Here is a 15268-nt window from a genome sequence, read left to right as displayed (position 1 = left end):
GGTGAGTGTGGAACCTTCTGGAAACAATTTACATCTCTGTGACAGTTTCCCCAGATGTGAATGTATCAAGTGTCAATTGATGGTGGTTTTCCATTTTTTTAATTTGCTGACATGTTCAAATATTAAACATTTTGAAGTATTTTAAAGATCATGTATTCTGATCTATTATGTCAATAAACTACTTCCCTGTAACTAGAACTAAATTAGACACTTTTGAAGGTTTATTTATGTTTTTCAAAGCATTAAAATTCCATATGGGAATTTATGTTTTTTGCTTAAGTAAATTCATGAAAAGATTCCTATCTCTCCTAAAGCACCAATAAAATTATTGTCTACATTGTCAGGGGAAATTAGAGCTCTTGGGTAATTATCCAGATAATTACTGTAAAATTATTTTTCTGTGGAAAGTGATAAACTATTTTATCAAGTAAAATTAAAGAATTTGTTTCATTTCTCAGTTTTTAACTTCCACTTAAATTTGTGGCCAATTTCTTTTGCTTTTAAAAATTAAACTTTTGGTGCCTATTATATGAATCAGCTATGCTCACTGAATAAATAAGAATATACTGTCCATTATCTCATCTGATAGTAGTACTAAAGAATATTTTGTGGAAATCTTGCCAGATCCAAATAAAGTAGAATCTCTATTTTATTTTCTGGACCTGGAAAGTATTTTTTGACAGTTTTACATTTGATTTTACATAAACTTGGATGGAAAACAGCTACACTTAGCCCTGTCTTCTGAAAATCTCCTCCATTGCCGGGGAAAAAACACCTCTCTGATCATTAATTTCTAAGCAAAGACAGCCTACAATTCAGACTCTTAACACTTTTGTGTCTTGTACAATTTAAATAGAAGCCTATGGGGTTTTTTTGGAGTGATTTTTATATCAGAAACTTTATGAATTTACCTTTTACTATTCTAATAGATCTAAAATATTGTCTTTTCTAAATATTTGTTTATCATTACTTAAGTAGTGAACAAAAACAAATAATAGGAGTAGAAAATAGAGAACTGAACATGTCCCATGTTGATAGTTATTGTATCAGATGATTCCAAAAGAGCTTTCAGATGACCCTCTTGACAGAGGCAATTTGAAAAAGGTGCTAGCAGTACTATACACCCCCTGGTAACCGCAAGAAAGAGAGGCTAACAAAAACTTCAGTCAACTCGGGATAAAAACTTGGCTCCTTGATAACTTACGTGATAGACTAAACAGCATCAGAAATCACATCTGAAAAGGATTCTTAAACATAATTCCTACACAACTTTACGAAAGCAAGCATTGGCTTTTAATGTTTATAAGGTTTTTCTTGTTAAAAAAAACACAGAAAGTGATCTAAATTTTTAAAATTCCTTCATGCCAACCAGTTTCTAGTTTTAAAAAGGCTTTTTTTTTTTCTTTCAAGTAGAGACTAGTCTAGTACAAGGTGTGATTGCTATCCAAATATGTGTTCCCAAAGGCTCACAGTTGAAAGATTTCATACAATAACAAACGTCATCCTAAACCACACAGATGCACTGAGCAACAGAATACTTAAAAAGTGACCCCACCCAACTATCTCTGCTCACTTTAATGCTGGCACCTATTTTATCATCTGTCAGTCTCCAGCTGACTACAGAAATCTGGAAAATTCGGATACTTCATTATAACTACAATTAAGTTATACCTACCAAACAAAAGATTTTTTAAGTTGATCAAATTAACATTGATAAATTCCTTAAATCATATTCAACAACATCAAGAATTAAGAAGCAGGCAAAATTAGACTACTTGAAATACATAAAAAGAATATAAGAATGATGACCAAATAGATGGTCCAAAACAAAGTAGTAATAAAGAATATTTCTTACAAAACTAAAAATAACCAAAAATATTTTTGCAAAAACGACCACTTGAAATGAAGCATGTCACAACATATTACCATATAAATGTCTACAAGATCATTCGAAAAAGTTTATTTTTGCAAACATAACCTAAATTTTAGAAATAGAAGATAAAATAAAATTATTTTAATAAATATCTTAGTTCTTCTAAAATAAAATCCCAATTATTTGTCCTACTTTTCATGCTAAAATTTTGTTCCTTTCTCTACATGGATCTTAAAGCGGTAGCCTCTACCTATGCCAGTTTATCTTAGATAACAAAAACCTCCTACATTAAGTATTTCCTAACCCATTTTGCTTTCATAAAATCCAGGGAGAAGTTGATCTCTGATCTTTGAACCACCAAGAATCCTACAGAACCCGAACTAAAACCTAAGCATCCTAAATACCTAGAACCCAGCACCGCTAATCATCCATTCCTTTAGTAGTTAGCTCCCTCCAAGGGGTAAATACTCCAGAATGAAGTTGAAAGTCACACGTACCTTTTGAATGACTACTGAATGACAGCTAACCAGGGTATTCCAGAATATTTTTCTATATCTACATAAGAATATAATAGAAGAGATATGTGGGCTTCATCAATACTGTAGGCCTGACATCAATTTTTTAGCACTGAGAACATGATCTAATGTTTTCGTCAAACAAATGCCCCAGCTAAACTGACTTTCAGTCCCATTTCTTCTGAACGTTTGTCCTTCTACAGTAAAACATGATGACACTGCAAATGACAGCCTTAACTAAATACCCTCTGAGTTGAAAAAACCCTCACAAATACCTACTCAACCACAATTTTCCTTTTCATCTGACTGATTCCTACCAAGCCTTCCTCTCTTCAGATGGACTGAAAATCAAAGTTGATAAACCTTGGCATAGGAAAAAGGACCACTGTACTACATCTCAGCCAAGAAAAAATAGGCCCGTAAACATTTACAATACATGCATTCAATAACTATTGAATCACATAATCCCAAAATAAAAATGGAGATACTTTTCTATGACTTGGATGTCACTTTGGATTTATTTTCTGATGAATAAAATCTACCTGTTGAGGGAAGCAAATGAACAGACTCTTCTCAGAATTTAAAAGTGCTTTAAAAAGGCTTATTTAAAAAAAAAAAAAAAATCCCCCATGGTAGGGTCCTTTTTGTCTTGGCTTAATTTTGTAGAGAAGTAATTCAGATAGAAGCAAAGTAAACATACCATAGCCTCAGAGCTACCTGATTCACATAATATCTTTTCAATTACATATATATGTATATATGTCTGCATATGTATTCATACTTTCATATCCACACACTATATGTATATGTGTATGTATTGTTCCCACTTAACTAATGTAAAAATTGTGTTCCCAGATATCTAGACTCAACTTTAAGTCTTTTATTCTACACTATAATATTTTCCACACAACTATTTATTTGGGGAATATTTGAATGATTCTGCCAAATTTTAAGTCACAGGGAAACTGAAATGGCCTTTTGTCAATTTGGGGGTAAAGTAGCATTAGAAGGAAAAAAAAGATGAAGCCTTTACACAATCATTTACAGGACAATTAAAAAATCCAGAGACAATTTACTTGACTCTCAATCCAACAAGGCAGTATTCTTTACCTTTCCAGTGATTTGTTCCACCCCAAGGATACAGATTCCAGATATGTTCTAGTGACATTTTCCTATTAAGTTTAATAATAACCCTAATAATCACCACACTGATTCTACCTATGCAATGGGAAAATAACAGGTAGACAAGTATTAACTATAGAGTGACAACTCTCCAGTTTAAAGTGAACATTTTACAGTTTTTATAGCATATTGACTTAGCGTATACTGACTTATAATAATACTACTCTAAAACTAGTTCTCGTAGACACTTCCTTCCTAACTAGAGGATGGTCCATCTTTTCCCTTAGTTTAATACAGAATACTAGGTAGCCAAAAAAAAAGAATGAAAATCTGGCATTTACTAGGATACGTGAAATGGAACTCTACAGAAGTCAACAGAACGCTAAATTCAAATATTTATGCAAGCAATACAAAGGACTGAACTTGAGATACAATAGTAACAATAAACTACAAGAACTAACAGTTGTGTGTGTGCTGTGTGTGTATGTATTTGGTGAAGAGAAGCAAAGGAAAGGGGTAGAAGGAAAATTCAATGATGACACAGATTCCCACCTGGGTGCCTGCCACAACTATACTGCCACTAAGAGAAGTCAATTGACGGGAATGTGCTTTTGGGAGAGATCTGACATGCTAGGTGTGAGAAGATAGTCAAGTACTTAAATGGAGTAGTATCTGATAAAATGCTAAACAATGTAGGACTGAAGCTCAGGAATCAGATTAGAGCAGCATCAGTAAGCTTTGACTCATCTCATCCAAATTGGAAAGAGCAGGAGCTAGACTGCTAAATGAAACTAACATTGCACAGCTGCCAAGGGCCCAGCACTATGATATCAACTACATTTTACATTCATTCATTTTAATCCTGACAGTGATTTAAGAAGTAGGGCTACTAGCCTCATTTCTAAAAGGAGGAAAGCAAGCCTCAGAAAAGTTAAGTAACTTGACCAAGGAACCGAGGTATTCTGAATTCAAAGCCTTTGCTCTCTTCACAGTACCCTTCTGCCTCTTCAGAAGAATATCTGGGGACATGGTGTGAATGAGATTTCCAAGCAAGTTAATGTGGAGTGATGAATAGGGAGCCAAACAGAACTCTGAATTTATCTCCAACCTATGGAGACTTAGAGCCCTTCATCACTGGGAACATTTCCTGCTGTTCCTAAAAATCTCAATGAAAACATCTATATTTCTGTTGAAATCATTCACATGAGGAATTTGGGTTTCCATGATCAGCAGCACTCATGGAACTCATCTCTAGGGCATAAAATCAAATACCATAGGCAGGTGAAATAATCAAACTTCCCCCAACTGCTAATTTGTTTCTACTTGCATGGCTCAGTCTAGAGCTACTTATTTTTAGTGCAAATTTTCTTTATTCTGTATTAATAATCTCACCTAACAAGAATTTAATTCCCACACTAAGACACAGGTCTGAGCTTTATGAATTCAGCAATTGCTAAGCAATTGTTTTGAGAATTTCATGTTTGGAACGCCTTCCCACAGCAAAATGCTGCTGACAACAGATTCTTCTCAGCTAGTTTGTCAGTCCTGGGCTCTGATTTTGTTACTTCCTGGTTTTGCCCTCTGAAATTCCCCTCTGCTGCACAGTTTAAAAGGCCAATCAAGTAAATTCTGTACTAAACATACACTTTTAGTCTTTCACAGAAAAGATCTCTCCAAAACTTTCATGGGCCATTCTTCTAGGACTTCTCTTTTATCTGTTGCTCATTCTACTTTTACTGTCCATGGAACAGAGAAGATGAAACAACCTAAGAGTATTTTCTTCCATCTGATTTGTGCCCCTCAGTTTTTTAACTTTGGGATTTCTTCTCTAATGGCATTCTGGTAGTACACTAAAATAAAGCTCTTTCACATTATCCAAACAACAAGTCAACTCAGCAATAACCTCTGAAATTCTAATGAAGGAAAAGACATGCAATTTTTGCTAGGGTGAAAACCTAGCAAATCAGTTCAACCAAATAATTGAAATAATAAGGACCTGCAGTCAGAGAAGTCAAAGCAAGAAAGTGCGTTCAAGAACCCACCGAGAAGAGTTTCTTCTTTTGGATTTAGATGGATTTCTTCAGTTGGATGAAATTTTGTTAAAAAGAAAAGTTGAATTTCAAGGAACAAAGCCTAAGTTTGAAAAGTCTGCATTAATTCACTTACTGAAATAACAACAACAGGATATAAAATGGAAAGATTACTCTCTTCAAGCATATTCAGTAATTTCTGGGTTTCTTCAAAATCAGAGGTCATAACCTGAAAGACCAGAAAAATAAAAGAAGTTCTTAAATGACTTAAGAGTTCATTCAATGAGAAAAATGGAGAGTTTTTAAACATTTAAACATTCAAAATATCTATCAAGCTTAATTTTAAATTTTCAAACAATGTTAAAGGATACCCATAAGATTATAGCTATTAAAATTTTTTAAATTCATTAATTCAAACCTATCTTCTTATCTACTTTTTACCAGAAATTTGAAAATACCGTCTAAAGAAATATCACCCTCTTCTCATTATGTGAACTAGGTTGTTAGAAAATGTTATTTCCCTATTTCAAAAGACAAAAATAACATTTCTAAATACATATTGAATAACACAACTCACCTATCAAAATCTTAAATTCAAATACTTAAGAATCAAGAAAACTAAGTACCTGTCAAACATTACATTTATACAAATCCTCAAGTGCTTTCAATCATTTGTATTAACTACTTACATTCACACAAACAAAATTGTAGCATTCCTCTAAGATGATTTGCTGAAGATCTCTGCCAGATGTGACTTTTACATGCTAGGAGAAAAAATTAGAGGAAAAAAGAGTTTACAAACTAGATAGAAAGACCAAACATGAGCATAAACAACTTTATGAGCACAAAATTTCTATAGGCACATAACGCCAAGGACCATGTATAAGAGCAAAATAATTCAGACTGAAGTTTATGATGCTACCAAAAAAAAAACCCACTTGAACTAGTCCAAAAATAATTAACATTGTTGTAGCAAATAAGGATATAGGAAATTGTTTTAGATAAAAAAATGTTGAAAAGGCTCAAGATATATTCAGGAATAGGCAAATAGTCTGGTTTTTCTTATACAAAAAATACTCACTCACTCAGAGTCCCAGCACAGAGGCAGCACCTTGAAAAGAGCCTAGGTATTATCAGAAGGAAATTTACTGACTAATTTTAGGGCTTGTGCTGGAGGGGCAGAAATCTGGTAGAACTCTCTCCAGGGACAGAAGCACTGGCAGGCAACATTTTTTTTTTAAACTCTTCTTCTACCTACCAGGCCATCACCATTTCTGCCACTGTTCATCAACCTAGTTAACCCATGTGCCCCACCCCAGTATTCCCCTGAGGAACAGCCCTCCTCAACCCACCCAACCGGCCCAACCCAACCAACCCACCCAACCCGGCTGGCATCTCCAAAGTAGCTGCTGCCCCACCCCACCCAGTGGCTGGCCTCAGTCAGCACCAGCATCCCTCCAAAGTGGCTCCTGCTCTCAGGGGTCAGCCCCACACATCAGCAGGCCTGGAGCAGTCGTGGCCAGACCTCTCAGCCAGTCAGGCCAAGAACCAGCACACCCTTTCAGCATGCCTGCAACAACTGTGGCCCAACCACAATAGGAGGGCACAATGACCAGGAGAGACTGCACCATCAGGCCCCACAGGACAGCATTTATATAAGGTCACTCTTTCAAAACCAGGAGATGTAGCTGATATACCTAACACACAGAAACAGAGTTAGGTAAAATGAGGAAACAAAGGACTATCTTCCAAAGGAAAGGTGTCAAAACTTCAAAAAAAGAACTAAACAAAATGAAAATGAACAGTTCTATCAGATAAAGAGTTCAAATTAGCAGTAATAAGTAAGCTCACTGAATGGGGAGAAGAATGTGAACTCAGTGAGAACCTAAAAAGAAGATATAAAAAAGAGCCAATCAGAGCTGAAGAATACAATAACTATAATGAAAAATACACTAGAGGGAATCAACAAGAGATCAGAAGATGCAGAAGAATGAATCATCAATCTGGATGATAGGGTACTTGTAATCACCCAATCAAAACAACAAAAATAAAAAAAGAGTTTAAAAAAATGAGAATTAAAAAAAAAAAAAACGGACCTCTGATACAACATCAAGTATACTAACATTTGAAGTACAGGGGCCCCAGAAGGCAAAGAAAGACAAGGACACAAAACTTACTTGAAAAAAACAATGGCTGAAAACGTCCCAAATCTGGGGAAGGAAACAGACATCCATGTCCAGGAAGCACAGACAGTACCAAACAAGATGAACCCAAAGAGACCCACACCAAGACACATTATAATTAAAATGTCAAAATTTAAATATAAAGAGGGAATTTGTAAATCAGTAAGAGAAAAACAACTAGTTACATGCAAGGGAACCCCCCCCATAAGACTATCAGCTACTTTTCAGCAGAAACCTTATAGGCCCCAGAAGAGACTAGCATGATATATTCAAAGTACAGAAAGGAGAAAACTTACAACCAAGAATACGCTACCTGGCAAGATAAAGAGTTTCCCAGAAGCAAAAGCTAAAGTAGTTCATCAGCACAAAACTGGCCTTATAAGAAATGTTAAAGAGAATTCTTTAAATGGAAAAGGCCACAGCTAGAAACCAGAAATTTATGAAGGAAAAACTCACTGGTAAAGGCAAACATATAGTAAAGGTAGTAGTAGATCAACCACCTATATAGCTAGTATGAAGATTAAAAGACAAAAGTAGTAAAATCGTCTGTATCTAAAATATTTATTTAAATGATACTCAAAGTAAAAAGATATAAAATATGACATCAAAAACATAAAACATGGGTAAGAATAAAATGTTGTGCTTTTAGAATGCATTTGAACTCAAGACACCATCAACTTAAAATAGACTACTATATACATAGTTTGTTATATATGAACCTTATGGTAACCACAAGTCAAAAACCTCTAACAGATACACAAAAAATAGAGAAAGGAATCCAAACATAACACTAAAGAAAGTCATCAAATGAGAAGGGAAAAGAACCAGAGAAGAAGAAAGCGATAAAGAACTACAAAACCAATCAGAAAACAACTAACAAAATGACAATAAGTACATACCTAATAAACAGTCACTTCAGTAAAAATGAACTAAATGCTATAATCAAAAGACACAGGTGGCTGAAAGGATAAAAAAAAAAAAATAAGACCCATCTATACGCCACCTTCAAGTGACTCACTTCATATCTAAAGACACACACAGACTAAAAGTGAAAGAATGGAAAAGATTTTCCATGTAAGCTAGGGTAGCAATATGCATATCAGACAAAATAGACTTTAAAACAAAAAATGTAACAAGAGACAAAGAACGTCATTATATAAAGATAAAGGGATCAATCCAACAAGAGACTATAACACTTATAAATATCTATGCACCCAAAAAAGGAGCACCTAAGTACATAAAGCAAATATTAACACACATACAGGAAGCTATTGACAATAATATGATAATAGTAGACTTTAACACTCCACTTACACCAATAGACATATCAGACAGAATATCAATAAGGAAACATTGGCCTTAAAGACACAATAGACCAATAAAACTTAATAGATACAGACCTTCCACCCCCAAAACAGCAGAATACACATTATTTTAAAATACACATGAACATTCTCTAGGATAGATCTCATGTTAGGCCACAAAACAAGTCTCAATAAATTTAAGAAGACTGAAATCACACCAAGCATCTTTTCTGACCCAAACAGTATAAAACTATAAATCAATTACAAGAAGAAAACTGGAAAAAAGAACCACAAACGTTTTGGAGCCTAAACCAAAAGCTACTCATCAATCAATGGGTCAATGAGAAATCAAAAAATACTCTGAAACAAATGAAAATGGAAAGACAATTGTTCCAAAATCTATGGGATGCAGTGAAAGCAGTTTTAGAAGGGATGCTTATAGTAATGCAGGCCTACCTCAAGAAACAAGAACAATCTCAAATAAACAATCTAACTTTACACCTAAAGGAACCAGGAAAAGATGAATAAAAGAAACACAAAGTTAGTTGAAGGAAGGAAATGATGAAAATCAGAGCAAAAATAAATGAAATAGAGACTTTAAAAAAAATTTTTTTAAGTCAATGAAACTAAGAACTGGGGTTTTAAAAAGATTAAAAAAATTGACAAACCTTTAGACAGACACATCGTGAAAAAAAGAGAGAGCCCAAATAAATAAAAAGAAAGAGAAGAAATTACAACTAATACCACAGAAATACAATGGACAAGAGATTACTGTGAATAATTATACACCAACAAATTGGACAACCTAAAAGAAATGGATAAATTCCTAGAAACATAAAATCTTCTAAGACTGAATTGGGAAAGAATAGAAAATTTGAACAGACTGATGACTGGTAATGAAATTAAATCAGTAATGAAAAAACTCCCAACAAACAAAAGTCTAGGATGCGAAGGCGTCACACGTGAATTCTATCAAACATTTAAATAAGACTTAATACCTACCCTCCTCTAACTATTCCAAAGAATTGAAAAGGAAGAAATGCCTTCAAACTCATTTTAGGAGGCCAGCATCACTGTGATACCAAAGCCATATAAAAACACTACAAAAAAAGAAAAGTAATATTCATCAGGCCAATGTCAATGATGAACATAGATGCAAAACTCCTCAACAAAATGTTAGCAAACTGAATTCAACAATACATTAAAAGGATCATACACCATAATCAAGTGAGATTAATTCCAGGGACACAAGTTTGATTCAATATTCACAAATCAATGAACATGATACAGCACAGTCACAAAATGAAGAATAAAAATCATATGATCACCCCAATAGATCTAGAACAAACTTCTGACAAAATTCAACAACGAGTTATGATGAAAACTCTTAATAAGGCAGGTATAGAGGGAACATACCTTAACATAAAAAAGGTCATACATGACAAACCCACAGCTAACATCATACTCAATGGTGAATAGCTGAAAGATTTTCCTTTCAGATCAGGCAAAAGACAAGGATGCCCACCATCACTTTTATTCAACATAGTATGGGAAGTCCCAGCCACAGCAATCACACCAGAATAAGACATAAAAACCATACAAACTGGAAGAGAAAAAATAAAACTGTCACTATTTGCAGATGATATGACACTATGTATAGAAAACCCTAGACTCCACCAAAAACCTATTAGAATAAATGAATTCAGTAAAATTGTAGAATACAAAATATGTAGAAATCTGTTGCAGTTCTGTACACTAATAATAAACTATCAGAAAGTGAAATTAAGAAGGCAATTCTATTTATGATTGCATCAAAAAGAATAAAATACCTAGTAATGAATTTAACCAAGGAAGTTAAAGACTTATACTCTGAAAACTATAAAACATTGATGAAAGAAATTAAAGATGACACAATTAAGTGAAAAGACATACTGTGTTCATGGACTGGAAAAAAATTTTTGTTAAAATGATGATACTACACAAAGCAGTCTACAGATTCAGTACAGTCCCTATCAAAATACCAATGGCATTTATCATAGAACTAATACAAATAATTCTAAAGTACCTATGGAATAACAAAGGACCCCAAATAGCCAAAGCAATCTTGAGAAAGAACAACAAAGCTGGAGGTATCATGTGCCCTGATTTCAAATTATACTACAAAGCTATATTAATCAAAACTGTATGGTACTGGCACAAAAGCAGATATATAGATCAATGGAACAGAGAAGAGGGCCCAGAAATAAACCCACCCATATCTGGTTAATTAATTTATGACAAAGAAGCCAATAATACATAGTGTGGAAAGAAAGTCTCCTCAATAAATAGTTTTGTAAAAACAGGACAGTTACATTCAAAAGAATAAAACTGGACCACTTTCTTATACCACATACAAAAATATACTCAAGATAGATTAAAGACTTAAATGAAAGACCGGAAACCATAAAACTCCTAGAATAAAACATAGGCAGAACACTCTTTGACATAAATCATAGCAAATTTTTTTGGATCTGTCCCCTAAGGCAAAAGAAACAAAAGCAAAAATAAACAAATGAGACTTCATTAAACTTACAAGATTTTGAATATCAAAGGAAATCATTGATAAAACAAAGATACAACCTACTGAATGGGAGTATTTGCAAATGATATGATCCAAAAAGGGTTAATATCCAAAATACATAAACAGCTCATACAACTGAATATCAAAACAAACACACAACCCAATCAAAAAATGGACAGAAGTCCTGAACAGACATTTCTCCAAAAGAAGACATAAAGAAGGCCAGCAGGCACATGGAAAGATGCTCAACATCACTAATCATCAGAGAAATGCAAATCAAAATCACAATGAGAGATCACATCATACTTGTCAGAATGGCTATCATCAAAAGGACCACAAATAGCAAATGTTGGAGAGAGTGTGGAGAAAAAGGAACCCTAGTGCACTGTTGTGGGAATGTAAACTGGTGCAGCCACTATGGAAAACGGTATCGAGGTTCCTCAAAAAATTAAAAAATATAACTACTATACTAACCAGCAATTCCACTCTTGGGTATTTACCCAAAGAAAATGAAAACACTAAGTCAAAAAGATATAAGCACCACTGTGTTCAATGTAGCAGCCAAGATATGGAAGTGCCTGTTGATAGATGAATGCTTGAAGATGCGGAGGTGTGTGTGTGTATTCTATATATATATATATATATATACACACACACATACATATGTATGTATGCATACACAGTGGAATACACTCAGCCATAAAAAAGAATAAAATCTTGTCATTTGCGACAACATGGATGGAACATCCATGATATTCCAGAGGGTATTATGCTAAATGAAATAAGTCAGATAGAGAAATACACTTATACGTGGAATCTAAAAAACAAAACAAATGAACGAACAAAATAAAACATAAACAGACTCATAGATAAGGGAGAACAAGCTGGTGGTTGCCAGAGGGGTGGGGATGGGGGAGGTAAGGGTATGGGCAAAACAGGTGAAGAACATAAAGTAGTACAAACTTCCAGTTACAAAATAAGTCATGGAATGGAATGTACAACAAAGGGAATCTAGTCAATAATATTGCAGTAATTTTGTATGGTGACAGATGGTTACTAGACTTATCTAGGTGATCAATTCATAAGGTATATAAATGTTGAATCACAATGTCATACACCTAAAACTAATATGTCAACTATACCTCAATAAAAAATAAAAATAATTTTAAAAAAAGAAATTATTATATATGATAGAGAATAAGACTTAAACTAGGGCAACAATAATAAGAGAAGATTATTACTAGAGGTAGTCCCAGACTAGATAGAAAATAGTACATACACTATAAAAACTTTCCTAATAAAATTTTTCTTCCATATAGTTCAATGCTCTAATTATTCTCTATTTTTTTCTATTATAGCAATATGAACAAAAAACTACTAAACAAGGGCTCTGTTATAATGATATCTCTGCTATAACTCTGTACGAAGTCACATTTTCGTGGTTAATACTGGCATTACATTTAGAAAGCTTTAGTTATATATCTAAAATACAATGCTTGTTCCATAGTAAAACATGAAACTGTATCTCTAAGAGCATTGCCTCTTCAGAAGAATTCAGCTTAATTCTACCTAATTTTGACAATATATTTGAGAAAGAGAGGTAAAGGTTTTGAGGTCTTAGCTATGCTATAGAAATCACTTGGCTCATGAATTTCAAGAATTTTACTTTGGTTTAAAGTTTTTGAGTACGAATTTCAGAGGGAACATTATTCAAAAAAAAAACAAAAAACTTCCATAGCCATCAGCCATGTATCAATAGTGAAATAAAGAAATCAGCTTCCACTGTGCAACAGTGAGTTTGCTCAAAGAGTCTCATCTTCTAGACACTACAAGATTATTTTTCAGGGGTTTCTCATGTATCCAAACATTTTAAAAGGCATGAATAGCTAATATACTCCAAATTGGCTCTTCAAGGATGTTGACATAGCAGGCAGACTTGCAAAAACAGGCATCTCTCTTCTTGGAGCAAATGTGCTTACGTTCTAGAAAGTAAAGATAGAGACATCTCTCTCCACAGAGCAATCTGCTTGGCATTCTAGAGTAATAAAGACAATGTCTCTCTTGTAAGAGGAGGATGGGCTGGTTTGCCAGCAGTCCCTGTATAAGGGCAGTGCTTCCCGATATCCAGATTCTTCTTTAATGCATTCCACTACCTAGCAACACCCAGCCCTAATTGCATTTCTCCCGGGGAACTGCAGTTCAGAAAATCAGTGCTGCACTGCTATCCTCCTTACTGCTACTGTTGTAACAAAGTCTTTCCTCTGACCCTGGAGTTTCATGTCTTTTACCGATATTTACAATACTGGCATGAGTGTTTGCATAAAAATTGGGTATAATCCTCAAATCCTGCCTAGTTTCTGACTTGACAGATATAAAATAAGGCAACCACATACCTCAACTTTAACAAGTGTGAGTGAATTCTGAACTCAAAAAAAAAAAAAAAAAGACTTACTTTAAAAAATTTCCTTTTGGGGACTTCCCTGGGCAGTGGTTAAGAATCCGCCTTCTAACGCAGGGGACACAGGTTCAAGCCCTGGTCCAGGAAGATCCCACATGCTGTGGAGAAACTAAGCCCGTGCAGCACAACTACTGAGCCTGTGCTCTAGAGCCCTCGAGCCACAACTACTGAGCCCAAGTGCCACAACTACGGCAGCCCGTGTGCCTAGAGACCGTGCTCCACAACAAAGAGAAGCCACTACAATGAGAAGCCCGTGCACCGCAAGGAAGAGTAGCCCCCGCTACCACAACTAGAGAAAGCCCCGTGCAGCAACAAAGACCCAACACAGCCAAAAATAAATAAATTAATTAATTAATTAAATTTTTTTTTTCTTTTGGAGGTACATAAATAAGGTCTAGGATGAGAACATGAGAGATATTCCAATTTAGCTTTTCAAGTATTAAAACTGATAAAATTCTTGAGGACTCCATACTCTTAGGGCATGGGGTCTCTGAGGACAGAAACATGTTTTTAACCAGTAGCAAATGCTTGACAAATAGGTTTTTAAAACTTAGCACAGTCTTGTTTCAAGAAAATTAAAAAAAAGTATATGTTCTTAAAATCAACTATGTGGAAGTTTTTTAAAAAGGTAAAAAAAACTCATCCAAAAATAACACTACCTAGAAATAATTACCCTGAACATCAGGTAAGTATCGTTTCAACAATCCTCTATTAATAATATATGCAGTAAGCTGGTAGGACAAAACAATGAAGGAACAAAAGCATTAGCACATTTTATGAAAATGGAATCATATGCACGTCATTTAAAAATTATTTAATGTTAGCAAAAAAAAAAAAAAAAGCCCTTAAATATAGTAAAACTGAAGGTGCTGCTATACTTCAGATTATTCTTCACCTCCAGGGAGCTTTTCCTAAATGTTAAGTAAAATATCGTGAACATGATTAAGACACTGGTCTTTTCAATGGCAACACACTTCATTTGTAAGTCAGTACTAATTGATTTCCTGCTATGAGAGAGAAAGAAATAGCACTTTGTAACTCTTCTACCCACTGTTCTGGTCACTTGTACTTTTCTACCCTGACAAGGTTTATTAGATTCATAGACTATTCTATAGCCGTAATTCACACAATTTAGACATAATTTATCTATGCTCAAGACAACTGTTTTAAATAAAAACCTCTCCTTTTATAAATTCATTTTAATTCACTTCTTTATTTGATGA

General features: G+C 34.3%; 1 protein-coding gene across 4 annotated transcripts in view; it reads right to left on the bottom strand.

The window, feature by feature from the left end:
• The window catches only part of CRPPA (CDP-L-ribitol pyrophosphorylase A), a 426528-nt gene that overhangs the window by 218598 nt on the left and 192662 nt on the right, over nt 1-15268 (bottom strand). For all 4 annotated transcript variants that reach the window (XM_082398504.1, XM_082398506.1, XM_082398505.1 and 1 more), the window contains exons 7-8: nt 6230-6304; nt 5677-5769 (exon numbers count right to left, since the gene is read on the bottom strand). In XM_082398504.1, the coding sequence (XP_082254630.1) occupies nt 5677-5769; nt 6230-6304 (168 nt within the window). The remainder of the gene's footprint in view (nt 1-5676; nt 5770-6229; nt 6305-15268) is intronic.

Source organism: Balaenoptera borealis (genome assembly GCF_965194805.1).
Source record: "Balaenoptera borealis genome assembly, chromosome: 7".
NCBI lineage: Eukaryota > Metazoa > Chordata > Mammalia > Artiodactyla > Balaenopteridae > Balaenoptera > Balaenoptera borealis.
Note: the sequence above shows the minus strand (reverse complement) of the source record. Positions and strands in the feature narration are given on the sequence as shown.